General features: G+C 38.6%; 1 protein-coding gene across 1 annotated transcript in view; it reads right to left on the bottom strand.

Annotated features, from left to right (window-relative positions):
* Window positions 1-18023, bottom strand: part of LOC136867402 (chromosome partition protein Smc) — a 78776-nt gene that overhangs the window by 39675 nt on the left and 21078 nt on the right. The window contains exon 3 of the mRNA XM_068227085.1: window positions 3411-3557. Within this exon, the coding sequence (XP_068083186.1) occupies window positions 3411-3557 (147 nt within the window). The remainder of the gene's footprint in view (window positions 1-3410; window positions 3558-18023) is intronic.

Here is an 18023-nt window from a genome sequence, read left to right as displayed (position 1 = left end):
AGGATGCTGGCAGAGAAACACTTGGAAAGAGGAAAAGACCTAATTATTGGGTTTATGGACCTTGAAAAGGCGCATGATAATGTTACTAGATCAACTATTTGGAAGAGACTTAGAAAACCTGGCATACCAGAGTACCTTATAGGAAGATCCAAATGCTATATACTAATTGCAAAAGCTGTGTCAACATTGGAGATAGTCACTCTGAATGGTTCAATACAACCAAAGGAGTACAACAGGGAAGTGCCTTATCACCTCTATTATTCATAGCAGTTATGGATATCATTTTAAAGGAACTAAAAGGAAAAGGTAATATGACCTTCAGGATCTGGTGTTTGCAGATGATGTGGCAATATGGGATGAAACGGAGGAGGGAGTGCAAAATAATCTGAATGCATAGTGTAATTAGTTGATGATTACAGAATGAAATTGAACTCATCAAAAACAGTAGTATTGAAAATCAGCAGACGTAATACAGAATGCAACATAAAACTTGTGCCACACCCACACCTAATTGTCTTCATATTTTATTCTCTGATATCGATGTCATAATTCAGTTAATTGAAATGGTAAATGTTCTCTAACTTGACGTCTACTTCTTTCCGATGAGACAAATGGCACCACATGTAATTATGAATTGCCAAAGCATTTCTTTCAATCTAAAACTTGCTTTGTATGCTCTCTGACTATAAGATAAGAAGAAGGCTTGGGTAAAAAAGATGGAGATGCAAGGCTACGAAATGAGTCTCGTATCTTTTAAATGGTACTACAAAAAGATTTGTGTTTTCCCTACGTGACTCTCTGCTTGGAGTCAACGTACCTGATTACTTAATATGTTTGGATTCTTATCTTTCGAACTCCAGGTATTTGCTTACATTTCCTTTTCGTTTGCTTACCACAGTTATGGTAGGTTAGTGTACTATGTGATCCCTGTTCTGTATTTCGTTTCTCATGTTTATTATGGCGGACTTATTTACGTGCCTTCCCTTTTTCTTTATGTTTACTTGATATATATTAGTTCCTATGTAGGGACAAAAGGTAACACTGATCCTTTTTGATAGGTGTGTGTGCGCGCGATGTAGTTGTTTGTGGATTCTTTTACATTTGAGAACTGTTCATCACATCCTCTTCGACAGTGGCATCTGGCTTGAGACCATGTTGTGTAATATGTTTGAAACGCTAATGCTGTACGATTTATGTTTGCCATTTCATGCGATATGAATATGTTTCATAGCTTGTGCAATGTTTGGTTATTGTGGTGACTGGGTGAGCCTTGCCTACGTAGCGGCCACCCAAATAATCTGATCTGTATTCTCAGATCGGGCTCATAAGCCACTATCGACTGACTTTTATCCTGCAGTTACGATCATTATCGTAACGTGCCTTGATACTACATTTTATTCTACTTTGCACATTTGGTCTGTATGTGTATGTGTGTTGTGTGACTGTTGGATCGGTGTTATTTTTCGGTGCCTTATGAATGTTTGCCTTTAGCTTTACTAATAATAATAATAATAATAATAATAATAATAATAATAATAATAATAATAATAATAATAATAATAATAATATTAAGTGATTATCTTATCGATGTTTCTGGCTTGCTCAGCCATTTTATTTACCTATTTCAGGATCTTATTTTCCATTAATCTTATCTTTGACTCATGTTTATTTTGCTTCGGTAACTATGGCAATTACAAACCCTTATTCTCGTCATTATTCCGTATTGAAAAATAGCTATATTTTGTTTAAATGGCAATGCCATTCTATCCTCCTTATAACCCCCTGATGTTCCTTAATTATTCTTTTCTGCCCGCTTTGCTTCTACTACTTTAATTTCTGAGAGATTCTGACTCTTTGGGAATTGTTGGATGCTTTTTGAGAAGGTTTGACGGGTTGTTGGATTACTTTTATCTGGAGCGGCGACAATACTTCTTTCCTTTTTAAAAGTTGCTAGATTATCTCTAATTGATGCTACATTCTAATGAAAGAAATGTTTTGCAACAAACCTTATGTACCACTGTCTGGTATTAACTGAACCAATTGATATTGCCCTTCCCTATGCCTCTGTTGAATAAGATAAATGCAAGAATTTTATGAGATGGTTATTAAAGAGGCGAAAGACTCGTATGTATTTTAGAATGCTTCAAAGACTATGTATGTGAGTAACTGTTTCCCTTATGTCTCCTCTTTGTTTATTTTGTGCTCATCTTTTATTTGTTCGGGCAACCTTATGATAATAAATCCTATTTATCTTCACCTGCTTCCTCTGCTTTGGGTTCACACCTTTTGTACTTTTAGTCATTAGTGTAAGAGGCCCGGATTCAGTTCCTGGCTGTCTATAGGCAGTTTCGACCGGTCCACGATATTTTGTTAGTATCTGAGGTGAGTAGGTGGATCACCAAGTTGAAGTAGTACAAAAATTCAGATATTTAGGAAGCGTAATGGCTAGTAATAATAGAGCTGAGACAGAAATAACAAACAGAGTAACCAAAGGCTCTAACTTTTACAGTATCGTTAGACACCTACTATGGGATGAGGTCCCACAAAGAACAAAAATGATCCTGTACAAGTCATATTTCATTCCCATTCTTACATATTCTCTGGAAACCTGCACACTAACATCAAAGGATTGTAGTAGGATTCAAGCCTGTAAAATTAAATTTCCAAAAACCATGATGATCACGTGAAAAATGAGATCCGATCTAACCTAGGTCTAAATGAATCCATGGAGGAAAGACTTAGGTCATCTAGACTTTTTTTTTCTATTGGTTTTACGTCGCACCAACACAGATAGGTCTTATGGTGACAATAGGATAAGAAAGGGCTAGGACTGGGAAGGAAGCGGCTGTGGCCTTAATTAAGGTACAGTCCTTATCTGTACCTTAGACCTGGTGTGAAAATGGGAAACCACGGAAAACAATCTTCAGGGCTGCCGACAGTGGGGTTCGAACCCACTATCTCCCTAATACTGGATACTGGCCACACTTAAGCGACTGCAGCTATCGAGCTCGGTCATCTAGACTTAAATGGTTTGGGCATGTTAAATGAATTAATAGCACAAGGTTACCATGTGCTTATTTGGAAAAGAGAATAACAGGTAGAAGACCAGCAGGAAGACCAAGAAGAAGATGGACCAATGGAGGGAAGACGTGGAGAGAAGAGAATGGAATTGGGAATCTGTCATGGACAATAAATTTTTGAATATGCAACTTAGAAAGACTCTCGTTTTCAAACACCCTACCCGGCTCGGTGGAAGGGCAAACCGATGCTGATGAATCTTTATGATTTTTTACTGTATAAAGTTTCAGAACTGTGAAACTTCAAAACACAGAGTTTAATTACATTATATCACCTTTTTCAGTATAGTATTAAATTTTACACAATAAAAGAATACACAAAAGTGCACTTACCACAGAAAGTTCTTTGTCCAACTTTTCGATTTCACGAAGTATACTGGACTCCGTTTCTTTGAAATCCTTGGCATACTTTTGCTCACTCTCCAAAATTGATTGCAGATGAGCACTTTCTTCAGTCATTTTTTTAATACTATCAATTAGCTAAAAGAAAGAAAAGAAAATGGAAATCATTAGGTACAAAAGTCATAATAATGCACAGAAATAAAAAAAACTGAATACTAAGAAATATAGATGTTGATTCCCATAGGAACAAATATTTCAGATTCCGTATGGGATCAACATCTATATCATCTGATGGCCTAGCAGGCATCAATTTTTGGTAATGGGACAAATTCTCTCATAGTGCATTGGCACTGCCGGTGGCTACAATTAGCCTACGCAGTGGCCTCCAGGGTATGCACTAGCCATGCGTCTTGGTAGGTGTGCTAGGTACCAACTGATGAGCCCAGCCTAGCACATGGGGGTGAAACGCTGACAACCAGGAATGAGTTAGCTGGAAAATTTGTAATGTCCAATAACGGACCGTTTATATTGGTATTACTAAGAAATAACCGATGCAACACACATGTACTAGTACAATACGACAACATCAGTTCTGCAGAGTTGCCACCAGCATTTGTATTTACAAATATATATATTACTTTTATAATGCTCATGGTCTGTATTGGATAATAACTTGAGAATCAATACATTTACAATCTAAAAAGATTATTTATTAATGGAATAAATGGGAACATGTTTCAGCTCTCGGAGCCATCATCAGCACAAACACATACATAAGATTAAAATCACAACATAATTGCACTTTCAAAACAAAATATTGGAGATTATTGATAAAAAGTTTAGAAACACCATAAGATGGCCATTTATATATTATTAAGTTCTTTGATGAAAAGTTCATAAAATCACAAGATGGCTATAATTTTCTGATCGTCCGCATAGTGGCCATGGTCTGATACTGTCTTTAGCCGGTTCGAGTCCCGTTGGTCGAAAACTTTCTCGCTTGGAATGTTGGCCGGTAGGGTAGAAGAGGTAGTGGTTCTAGAATTTCTAATCACAAGATTGTGTGCCAAACGTCTGGATTTAGTTCCAAACCTCTCTGCAGTGTTCATATGAAGCGAGGGCATAGAGGCTGTTGATGGCAATTTGTCAGGTGGAGACGTAAAGCCTTGAACGGACCCCTTGGCGCTATTTGACAGAAGTAGGCTATGTTCCGGCACCGGATTTCACCATTTCACTTCCTACTATCATATCACTTCATTCATTTCACCTCATTAACTCCTCTGATGAGGTTGACATCAACAAGGGCATCTGGTCGTAAAAACTCTCTACGAAGATTCATCTAGTTCCATACCCGACCCCGTAGAGAAAAGGGACAAGGGTTGGACATGCACATGACTATTAATTTTCTGATTATATACACTTGTTCCACAGTTTTATATGGAACTCAGACCACTAAAACATGACTTTCCATTAAAAGAATATCAAGGGAATATACTGGGTTTGCCCCATAAAGCAATAATCGCGATCATTTTGTATGCATGTATACAGTCATTTTGTCTGTACTTTTTGAATACTAACCCAATATTTGGAGATATGGAGGATCAGACCAGCCTTCGGGCTGAATACCAAACATACATGAATTTGGTTTTTATACCAGACAGGACAAATTATGGTCTATACAATGGGTTCAGATTAACTTCTGTCTGTCAGTTACAGCATCACAGCAAAATGGATAAGCAGATCTTCATGAAACTTGATATTTAACCTTTTGAATGCAAAACGATATATTGTTGTAGGGTACTTGCGTGTAGAGTGCCAGTAACGATGTATCATTGTTCGAACAGTGCACCTTACTGTATGCTTTTAGTATGATTATGAACGCCAAATGGCAGCATCTTACATGCTTCCAGACAGTGAATAACGTAGTTTCTAATTTCATCACTAAGCGGCAATCTTTCATTTATTTACACACAATGAATTTCTGAACTTCATGTGCTTCTTTGGTCATGTGATGACTGTTCAGTTATGCTAAATGACAACTGGTAGTAAGAATGATTTTTTAAATGACAATTTGTCTGAGTTTATGAAAAACTTAATATAATGCAAGGATTATATTGATTTGGATTAAGATTTCATTGCTCCAACAGATTATTAGGAGGAAGGTTAAGGCCATAATTCGAGTGACAGTAGTGATAATGACCAAAAAGGCAACCACAAGATGATAATTCTGATTCCAATACAGACAGTGATGATGATCTCTATAACGATGATGGTAATAATGCTAATGAATTTCTGGATTTCCGTGAAGGTGTCATCAGCCAAGATTCTAAACATCAACCCTTAATCCAAATCAATATAAGTCTTGCAATCTCTTAGTTATTCACAAACTCAGTCAAACTGTCATCAACAAAATCATTCTTACTACCAGTTGCCATTTTGCATAAATGCCAGTCGTCACATGGCCAGAGAAGCACATGAAATTCAGAAAATCACTGTACATAAATAAACGAAAGAGTGCCGCCTAGTGATGAAATTAGAAACCAAGTTCTTCACTCTATGGAAACATGTAATATGCTGTCATCCGCCATTCATAATCATACTTAATGCATAAACAGTGGAAGTCCGTTCAAGCGAGAATTCATAACAGCGAAAAATTTACTCGTTATAGCGGATTCTCGTTATATCCGATTTTTCGTAAAAGTCAGGGGAAAACTCATACACATTAAAATTGGTATGAAACAGCAATCAGTTTGTTCAAAACTTGCGTTTTCACGGATAATATCCACACCATGGCTTACTCGTTTGTTGTTTTTTGAAACTTGATGTGTTGTTTGAGTTATCAGACCACAGACTGGTTTGATGCAGCTCTCCATGCCACCCTATCATGTGCTAACCTTTTCATTTCTACGTAACTATTGCATCCTACATCTGCTCTAATCTGCTTGTCATATTCATTCCTTGGTCTACCCCTACCGTTCTTACTGCCTACACTTCCTTCAAAAAACCAACTGAACAAGTCCTGGGTGTCTTTAAGATGTGTCCTATCATTCTATCTGTTCTTCTCATCAAATTTAGCCAATCGATCCCTCACCAATTCGATTCAGTATCTCTCATTCGTGATTCGATCTATCCATCTCACCTTCAGCATTCTTCAGTAACACCACATTTCAAAAGCTTCTATTCTCTTTCTTTCTGAGCTAGTTATCATCCATGTTTCACTTTCATACAATGCCACGCTCCAGATGAAAGTCTTCGGAAACATCTTTCTAATTCCTATATCAATGTCTGAAATGAGCTCCTCCTTGCTTGTGCTAATCTGCATTTTATTTTCTCCTTACTTCTACCATCATTAGTTACTTTACTACCCTAGTAACAATATTCGTCTAATTTCTTCAAGACTTCATTTCCTAATGTAATATTTCCTGCATCACCTGAATCATTCGACAATATAGATGATAGATTGAAAATGATTAGAGTTAAGGGTGTCAAGAAGGATTTTGTTCCAATACAAGTTTACATGCCAACAAGCCAGCACAAAGATGAGGAAGTAGAAGAGTACTATGAAAAGATTGAAGAACTTATGGTAAAAGAGAAGAGAAATGTCTGCATTATTGTAATGGGGGATTGTAATGCAGTGGTTGGTGAAGGAAGAAAAGAAGAAGTTAGAAAATTTGGACTGGGTACAAGAACAGGGGTAAAATGTTGGTTAATTTCTGTAAAGAAAACTTGCTTGTGATTCGGAACACTTTGTTCTAACATCACAAGAGACTGTTACAAGTGGACATCAAGGTTGAATGGCGAGAGGTAACAAACTGATTATATCATGATACAGAACAGGTACAGAAACTGTCTAAAGAATGCAAAAGCATACCCCGCAGCAGATACAGATTCAGACAACAAATTGGCGACGGGAGATTTGCACATGTGGTTGAAAAAAGCGAGAAGGTGTAAACCAAGAGAAAATTTTGACCTAGAAATTCTAAAGGTAAAAAGTAAAGACAAAGAGCTTGAAGACATATTTATGTCAAAATGGAATAGAGGTTCTAATGAAAAAAGTGCAAATGAGACATGGAGGAGGATGAGAGAAACCTCACAGATTCTGCAGAAGTAGTAGTTGGGAAATGAACATCCGCAAGAATAACGAAAGAATGGGTCACAAATGCAATGCTGAGCAAGATGGAGGAAAGAAGGAAATGGAAGAATGTAGGATCAGAGGAAGGGAAACAAATTCACAGAAAACTGAACAATGAATTAAGGAAACAGATCAAGCAAGGAAGACATGGATGAAAGAGAGATGCGAGGAAATAGAGAAACTAGAAAAGGAAGGGAAATATGAAATGATGTATAAATTAGCTTCAGAACTGGTATATGAAGCGAGGAAAAACAGGACCAGTATGGAAATAAAAAGAAATGACGGCATATTGGTGCATAAACCTAAAAAAGCAAGGGAAATGTGGAAATAGTATGTAGAGTGCCTATACGAGTATGATCAAAGAACAAATGATATAGAAGATGAGACAAGAGTAATAGAAGATAAAAAAGGATACAAAATTTTGGAAGGGGAGGTAGAAAAACTTTTGAAAGAAATGAAGAATCGCAAAGCAAGTGGGATTGATGGATTACCGATAGAGCTTTTTAAGAGTCTTGGAAATAAAGGAATGAAAGAGCTAACATATCTCTGTAATAAGATATATGAAAGCGGCGAACAGCCAGATTTTCTTTCAGTAGTAATGGTACGGATTGAAAAGAAAAAGAATTCAAAGAAATATGAAGATTTTAGAACCATCAGTCTGATCACACATGCAGCCAAAGTATTACTGAGAGTACTGAACAGAAGACTTCATGGAAGGCTAGACAACTGTATCTCTGAGGAACAGTATGACTTCATGAGAGGTAAAGGAACAAGGGATGCAACTGGACTATTAAGAACATTAGGTGAGAGATACATTGAAAGAGGAAGAGCAATATATGCTGTGTTAATCGACCTGGAAAAATCTTTTGACAGAGTACAGTGGAAAAAGTTAGTGGACATTCTAAGCAGGAAAGGAGTCGACTGGAAGAAGAGAAGGCTGATTAAGAATCTGTATCTACAGCAGAAAATAAGAGTGCAGATAGGGAATGAGATAACATAGGGAACCACAATTGCAAGGGGAGTAAGACAAGGCTGCTGTCTCTCCCCCATACTTTTTAACATGTATTTGGAAGAGATTATCCAGAAATGCGTGAATGGAAAAAAGAGGAGTGAAAGTTGGTGGCAGGAGAACAGAAGGTATTAGTTTTGCTGATGACATGTAACTACTGGCAGAGAGTGAACGAGTTATGATAGCGATGCTATGAGATCTAAATGCTGTCTGAAGAATTTGGAAAGAAAATTAATAAGAAAAAGACAAAATGTATTGCAATAAACCAAGAAAAGTAAAGACAACCATGAAATTAGGACAGGAAATAACAGAATAGGTGGATGCTTACAAATACTTGGCGAATGTAATAACAGAGGACAATGAGGAGCTATGAAATGAGGAGAGGTGAAAACTCTTATTGCGATTGCGAAGGAAGCATTTAATAAGAGTAGACTTTTTTGTGGGGGCATGGACAGAGACTTGAAGCGATTTATGATGTGCTTTGTATGGAGCTGAGACATGGACATTGAGAAAAGAGGATGAAAGAAGACTGGAAGCATTTGAGATGTGGATTTGGAGGAGAATGGAAAGTATACAATGGATAGATATAGTAAAGAATGAAGAAGTCTTGAGAAGAGAGAAAATATATTAAAAGTAATCAAGAAGAGAAAGCACAGTTGGATTGGTCATTGGATGAGGAGAGATTGCTTGCTTGTAGCTGCTATAGAAGGAACAATAAATGGAAAAAGACAAAAGAGAACGGAGAAGATATCAGATGCTGGACAGTATCAGGATAGAATACAAGTATGAGGAAACAAAGAGGGTGGCAAGAGACAGGATTACGTGGAGAGCTGCCATGTGAAGACCTGCCATATGGCAGAACACTGATGATGATGATAATAATAATAATAATCGTACTCCTTCGTCCATATCATTCAGCAACTTCGAGATCTTCTGTAGTCTTGGATAAAATAATATCATCGGCAAATCTCAAGGTTTTGATTTCCTCTCCTTGGATTCCCTTTCCAAATTCTTCTTTGATTTCTCTTACTGCCTATTCTATGTAAACATTGAAAAGGAGGGGGGACAAACTGCAGATCTTCTGTAGTCTTGGATAAAATAATATCATCAGCAAATCTCAAGGTTTTGATTCTCTCTCCTTGGATTCCCTTTCCAAATTATTCTTTGATTTCTTTTACTGCCTGTTCTATGTAAACACTGAAAAGGAGGGGGGACAAGCTGCAGCATTGCCTCACTCCTTTCTGGATTGTTGCTTCTTTTTCAAAGCCCTCTATTCTTATCACTGCAGACTGGTTTTTATACAGATTGTAGATAATTCTTCATTCTCGGTATCTGATCCCAATCACCTCCAGAGTCTTAAATAGCTTGGTGCAATCAACATTACTGAACAGCTTTTCTAGAACAATGAATGCCATGTACGTGGGCTTGTTCTCCTTAATTCGAGCCTTTAAGATCAGACGTAAAGCCAGGATTGCTTCACATTCCTACATTTCTTCTGAAGCCAAATTGATCTTCTCCCAACTCAGCTTCAAAATGTCTTTCCATTCTTCTGTAAATAATACATGTTACAATTTTGCAGGCATGAGATACTAAACTAATAGTGCAGTAGTTTTCACTTTTGTCAGCACCGGCTTTCTTGGGAATAGGTTATAACATTCTGCCAAAAATCGGATGCCACTTCTGTCTCATACATCTCACTAACTGGAATAACCTTGCCATGCTGGTTTCTCCTAAGGCAGTCAGTAATTCAGAGGGAATATAATCAATTCCAGGCGCCTTGTTCCTATTTAGGTCTCTCATAGCTCTGTCAAACTTTGACCTCAAAATCGGGTCCCCTAATTCATCAGCATGAACAGCCTCTTCTTGTTCCAGAACCACATCATTTACATCTTTACCTTGATACACTGTCAGATATGGTCCTTCCATCTTTCTGCTTTGTTTTCTTTCCCTAGAAGAGGGTTTCCATCTGAGCTCTTAATATTCATATACCTAGATTTCCTTTCTCCCAAGGTTTCCTTCAATTTCCTGTATGCAGCATCTACCTTTTCTACAACGATACAACCTTCGACATCCTTGTACTTCTGTAGTCTTGGATAAAATAATATCATCGGCAAATCTCAAGGTTTTGATTTCCTCTCCTTGGATTCCCTTTCCAAATTCTTCTTTGAATTCTTTTACTGCCTGTTCTATGTAAACATTGAAAAGGAGGGGGGGACAAGCTGCCAATGTTCTTTAGCTACCTTGCACTTTCTACCCACTTCATTCTTTAATCGTCTGTATTCTTTTCTGCCCTCCTCATTTCTAGCATTCTTGTATTTTCGTAGTTCATCAATCAGGTCTAGAGAATCTAACGAGTTATTCACTGATTCGTAGTTGATCTTTTCTTCCTCCTTAACATTTCTTCAGCAGCCCTACCAACTTCATTTCTTTGACTATCCACTCTTCCTCTATTGTGTTTCCTTCAGCCTTTACATTTAGTCCTTGTGCAATATGTTCCTAGAAAAAATCCCTCACACTCTTTCCTTTCAACTTGTCTACATCTCCTTGGATTCCTCCATTTCTTCAATTTCTTCAACTTCAGATGGTATTTCATGACCATGAAGTTGTGGTCATAGTCCACGTCTGCTCCTGGGAGAGTTTTGCAAACCAACATCTGGTTTCTGAATCTCTACCTAATCATACTGAAGTCTATTTGATACCTTCCAGTGTCTCCAGGTCTCATCCATGTATACAGCCGTCGTTCGTAGTGTTTGATCCAAGTATTGGCAAGGAATAAATTATGATAATAATAATAATAATAATAATAATAATAATAATAATAATAATAATAATAATAATAATAATAATAATGTTACTTGCTTTACCTCCCACTAACTACTTTTACGGTCTTCGGAGACGCCGAGGTGCCGGAATTTAGTCCCGCAGGAGTTCTTTTACGTGCCAGTAAATCTACCAACACGGGGCTGTCGTATTTGAGCACCTTCAAATACCACTGGACTGAGCCAGGATCGAACCTGCCAAGTTGGGGTTAAGATGCCAGCGCCTTAACCGCTTGCGCCACTCAGCCCGGCAACTAAATTATGATCAGTGCAGAATTCAACCAGCCGACTTCCTCTTTCATTCCTTTGTCCCAATCCAAATTCTCCTACCGCATTACCTTTTCTTCCTTGGCCTACCACTGCATTCCAGTCTCCCATCACAATTAGATTCTTGTCACTTTTTACATATAGTATTAAAACTTCTATCTCTAAATACATTCTTTAGATTTTCTCATCATCCGCTGAACTAGTAGGCATACAGACCTGTACTATTGTGGTGGGCATTGGTTTGGCGTCTATCTCGAAGACAATAATTCTTTCACTATGCTGGTCATAGTAGCTTACCCGCTGCCCTATTTTCTTATTTATTATTAAACCAAATCCTGCATTTCCCTTATTTGATTTTGTGTTGATGAATCTGTAGTCACCTGACCAAAAATCCTGTTCTTCCTGCCAACGTACTGCACTTATACCAACTACATCTTATTTTAGTCTATCCACCTTCCTTTTCAGATTCTCTAACCTACCAGAACGATTCAATCTTCTAACATTCCATGCTCCGACTCTCAGAATGTCTGTACGGTATCCATCTTACAGATGATCCCCCCCCCTCTCGTGTAGTCCCCATCCCGGAGATCCGAATGGGGGACTAGTTTACCTCCGGAATATTTTAACCAGGAGGAAGCCATCATCAGTATATCATTCATACATAGAGAGATGCATGTCCTCGGGAGTTAGTTACGGTTGTAGTTTCCCGTTGCTTTTAGCCATGTAGCAGTATCAACAAAACTAAGCCATGTTGAGTATTATTAAAAAGCCATATCAGTCAATCATCTAGACTGCCACCCTTGCAACTTCTGAAAGGTTGTTACCACCCTTTCAATGAACCAATTCATTAGTCTGGTCTCTCAACAGATACCCATCCGATATGGCTGCACCTGCGGCTCGGCCATCTGCTTCAATGGGACACACAAGCCTCCCTACCGCGGCAAGGTCACATGATACGTGAAAGTGTATGTTTAATTTCAATCTGAAAAAATTGTAGTATCAGCCCAGAGGCCTCTGTGGCAAATGTTTCAGTTTTCTCTGTACAAGCATCATGAAAACATTTCAAGCGCACAAGAAAAATTATAAGCACCTTGCTACGAATTTACAAGGGTATATTCCAAAATTTAACTAGACGCAAGAAAATATAAAATATCCTCTGAAACCAGGATGTTTTGTCATATCTTGAGGTGAATTACATTCTTTCCTAATTTCATTATATAACATTTGCTTCAGCCTTTACTTCTAACGAGTTTGCAACTGCTATTAGCCACATCATTTACGCATTTATTATGAAAACGTGTTATCCTCTTTCATTTTGAATTTCCTTTTAGAGAACAGCAGTCAACGGGCATTACTAATCGACCGCGACATTGCTTTCGAATGTCGACGAGAGAACTCGCAAGTGTACATGGCGAGAAAACGATACTGTTCGATAATCGATCACATTTTATGGCAAACATTTGTTTTCTTATTCAAACAGCGTTACCTAACATAACATGGCCGTACTATATGTATCATGAAAACATATTCCAAACTCCTGTAGAGAAATGATAATATCTCGCTAAAAATTTACATGGGAATAGCCTCTCCGAAATTTAACAAGACACGAGAAAATATAAACTAACCTCTGAAATTGGTGATACGCTCTGCCATATCTTGAGGTGTATTGCATTCTTACTTGCTTTCAGTGTAGAGTATTAAAATGAAGTGATCGTTTACTTTATTGAGTGCCAGTAGAAAAGTGATAACCTTCTCGCAATAAATTTACATGGGAATAGCCTTATCGAAATTTAAGCAGACACGAGAAAATACAATCTAACCTGTGAAATCAGTGATGTGCTCTGCTGTATCTTGAGGTGTATCACTTCTTACTTAATTTCAGTGTAGCGTATTAAAATTAAGCGACTGTTTACTTAGCCATTATTTCTAACGGGTTAACAACTGCTATCGATCACGTTATTTACATATTTATTACGAAAACATGTCGTCCTCTTTCATTTCTGATTTTCTTTATGGAACAGCAGTTGACGGGTATAACTAATCGACTAACATCACCTTCAAATGTCGACTAAGAGCTCACAACAGAAAACTATACTGAAGGTTACTTTTTGTGGCAAATGCTTCAGCACTCTTATTCAAACAGCATCAGCTAACCTAACCTGACCGCGTATATACCAAGAAAACATAACAAGCGCCAGCAGAAAAGTGATAACCTCTCGCTATAAATTCACACGATAATAGCCTTTCCAAAATTTAACCCGACGAGAGAAAATATAAACTAACCTCTGAAATCAATGATGCACTCTGCCATATTTGAGGTGTAAACCATTCTCACGTAACTGCAGTATTTAACATTAAAATTAAGTGATTGTTTACTTCTCCCTTTATTTTTAATTAGTTAACTGCTGTCTGATTCATTTACGCACTTATTATGAAAACACGTTCTCCTTTCATTTTCACTTTTTCTTTACGAAACAGCAGTTGACTGGTATTACTAATAGACTCCGACTTCACTTTCGAATGCCGACTAGAGCGCTTGCTAGTGGACATAGCGAGGAAACTATACCAAAGATGATCAATTGCATACAATATAATGGCTGGGTGCATAAATATCTGTACCAAAAAGAATAGTGCATGCTTTATCACTGGTAATAAGGGATGTGTCGGTGTTGAGGTTCTCGTTGCAACTGAAGGATAATACACAGTTGAATATAGGAATTTTGAAGGGACAGAAGAATCTGACATTAAAACGGGGTTCTCGTTAAATGTCGTACTCGCTATAGTGGACTTCTACTGTAGTAAGGTGCACTGTTCACCTGGTCTGAAACACCCCCTCCCCAGACACACAACCTAGTGCATACTTTTTACTTGCTCTTTACTGTCCACCTGTGGAACTATCGAACAGACATTTTTCAAATTTTCTATGTTTATTCACTTGGACGGGAGCATTGTAGACAATTATCACATTTTAACTGTAAATTGAATTCTGAGTTTATTTATTGCTGCTTTTGAAATTTCACATTACCTTCAACATTTCCTGCAAGTTCAGTTAAAATATTCAAAATTTTAAATTACACGGTACTTTAAACAGGGACTTGCAAAATGCTACTAATCAGCCTGGCATTTTTGGTACTGACACATTCTCAGCATGAGAGCAAGGCACTAAGAGAGCTCAGTATAAGATAATGACAACTGGAATCTTTGCTGTAAGTTATTACAAAATATATTTGTAGAAAATAGGACAGAACGGGGCTTCAAAGCGAGTCTTTTCCAAACAGTGAAAAGTAAGGGAAATATTAGTGGTGATGGTTTCAAATTTCAAGTCCAAAGACTATTAACTCAATGGATAGTTGCTATGGAGAGCCCAGCAACATTTTAAATACTTTGAACACGAACCACTTGGCAAGCAATCCAATATGCACAAATGACGTGGTCAATGGTCAACCCTCCAAAGGGCTATCATTGAGTCAGCTGAGGAAATCATCGGCTACGAGAAAAAGATGCAAGACTGCTTCAAGGACAACAATAAAGAAATTCTGAACCTTATCCGTGCCAAATGGGAAGCCCACCTATCCCTTCTTCAAGATCCATCCAGTGTGAAGAAAGCTGTGTTTCAAAATCTGAAATAGAAATGTCAGAGAGAAATAAGAGAAATGAAGATCAACTGATGGCAGGAGAAGGCTCTAGAACTCCAAAGACTATCTGATGCCAGAGACCTCCAGAACTTCTACGTGGGAATAAAAGAGATCTATGGTCCATCTCGCTCTTCAATTGGAACTCTGAAAACAGTCGATGGGGCTAACATCCTTACCGATGGTGGAGACATCCTGGAGCGCTGGAAGGAACACTTCTCCACTCTTTTAAACCCAAGCTCCACTGCTGCCGATGACTTCCTATGGGATGTGCCACAACTTCCCCCTCAACCAGGGATGACAATGCCACCAACTTATCAGGAATTCTGTGTGGCACTTGATACTGAAACCTAGGAAAGCACCTGGACCAGACAACATCCCTCTGCAACTAATTCACGGTGGAGGCTTACCCCTAAAAACAAGGCTCTTCACCCTCATCATCTCTATTTGGGAAACCGAAAAAGTACCCGGCGATCTTGAAAATGCCAATATCACCACCATTTTCAAGAAAGGTGACCGTAGTATATATGACAACTACCGTGGCATTTCTCTGTTATTCATTATAAGTAAACTTCTCGCAAGGATCCTGGTTAGCCGCCGCCTGCAAGTCCTCTCCGAGAGGACTCTACCAGTCTCAATGTGGTTTCCAAGCCTTCAGAAGTACTGTTGACATGGTCTTTTTGTGCAAGGTAATTGCAAGAGAAATGCAGAGAACAAGAGAAGCCTCTCTATTTTATGTTTTATGACCTGGAAAAGGCCTTCGATTGTGTTCCACGACTCGCTATGTGGACAGCTCTGAGACGCTTTGGCTGTCCTGAGCATTTTGCGGGTGTGGTGCAAACACTTCATGATTGTATGACTGAACAGATTCTCAATCAAAACAACTTCTCCGAACCATTCCCAATCACACAGGGATTGAAGCAGGGTTGAATACTTGCTCCAACTCTGTTTACCTTGTATCTGGTGGCCATGCTGTATGAAACGACAGACAACTCCGGTGTAGAGATTAAATACCGCTTTGATGGTGGCCTCTTCAACTTGGCCAGATCTCACTCGCGAAGACATACCAGTGTTACTAGAGCAACTGAAATGCAGTATGCAGATGATACCACATCACCGGCTCTTACATCTGAGGAATTGCACTACTACACTTCTCTATGGTTGTGAAATGTGGACCTTATACCACTGTGACACCAAACGGCTGGAGCGCTTTCACCAGCAAAAACTACGGTCCATCGTGAACATCAAGTGGGAAAACTACGTCTCTAATGTTGAAGTTCCTGAGAAAGCATGTGCTAAGAATGTAGAAGCATTGGTTGTTAGCTAACGCTCAGATGGGCAGGACATGTGCGCCATATGAATGACACCAGAGTACCACGCCAGAACCTCTATGGTGAACTTGGCTTCGATTCAAGATCATGTGGTGTCCCCCTGAGAAGTTTTCAAAGACCAACTGAAAAAAACCTTAAAGATGGCAGAAATAAACCCACAAACCTGGGAAACACACACCAAGGACCGTTTACTTTGGCGGCAAAGTGTCTGTGCCTCAGTTCAACACTTCGAAAAAGTGCACCGCAGACATGACAATATTAAGCGTCAGGAATGCAAACTTCGCCAAACCCAGCCAAGATCTCCCCCGTCCCTCAGCTGTGCAATGTGTGGACGTATGTTCTACGCAAGAATTGGCCTGTACAGTCACCGGAAGTTTAAACGCAAACTGCTGTGAATTCAAGTGAGCTATCAGCCAGGAAATCTGTACACTCTGAAACGAGTAACTGCCGACGACATCTCTGTATTTTCTGAACATTAACCTGATACTTATATTTTATACTAGAAGGAAGAGCAGCGATAATGAAAAAATACGCAACTGCAAAAGGCTACAGAGAGCCAGGAAACAAGTATGTCATGACAAGCTGCTGACAAGAAGCGGTGTCCACCTACATGCCTCACGCCCGGTTTATTCAACCTCAGTTAACTGCCTGTTAGAATAATTTAACAGTTAACTTAAAAATGGCATTTAATCAAACTCTCAGTTAACTTAACTGCCCAGATTCAAGCAGTTAAATTATCTGTTGGCTCAAAATATGGCTGGTGCATTAGATGTAGAAATTCTCTCTTGTTATATTTGGAATATGATAGGCCTTTTCCAGAAAGAGTTAGAAACGGAAAAGATTTTCATACAGTTGTTTCAGTTGCTAAATCGTACGTTGGCTAACGTCAGTATGTACATTGAATTCACTAAAAAAATTCTGCCAAGCCTCACTTTAAGTTTTTGGGCACTGATCCATTAGTTTGCTTAGTTTCTATAATAGGTATACAGTGTTCTCCCCAGAAATTTTTGCCAGCCAGGTGGCAGGAATGAGCAGCCGGACGGGAAATACTACATAAAAAATTAATACAATCAAACTGCAGTTTATTCCCCTCAGAGCAATAACAATAATATCAGGCAGGTAAAAATTAACTGCAAAATTAAACTATTTCAGTGTTATCATGAAGAAGACAGAAGAGTGTTTTGAACTCTTAGTTCTTTTTCTTTTTTTTTTTGGTTACTTGTTTTACGTCGCACCGACACAGATAGGTCTTATGGCGACGATGGGATAGGGAAGGGCTAGGAGTGGGAAGGAAGCGGCCGTGGCCTTAATTAAGGTACCGTCCCAGCATTTGCCTGGTGTGAAAATGGGAAACCACGGAAAACCATTTTCAGGGCTGCCGACAGTGGGGTTCGAACCTACTATCTCCCGAATA

This window comes from Anabrus simplex, chromosome 3, assembly GCF_040414725.1.
Source record: "Anabrus simplex isolate iqAnaSimp1 chromosome 3, ASM4041472v1, whole genome shotgun sequence".
Lineage (NCBI taxonomy): Eukaryota > Metazoa > Arthropoda > Insecta > Orthoptera > Tettigoniidae > Anabrus > Anabrus simplex.
Note: the sequence above shows the minus strand (reverse complement) of the source record. Positions and strands in the feature narration are given on the sequence as shown.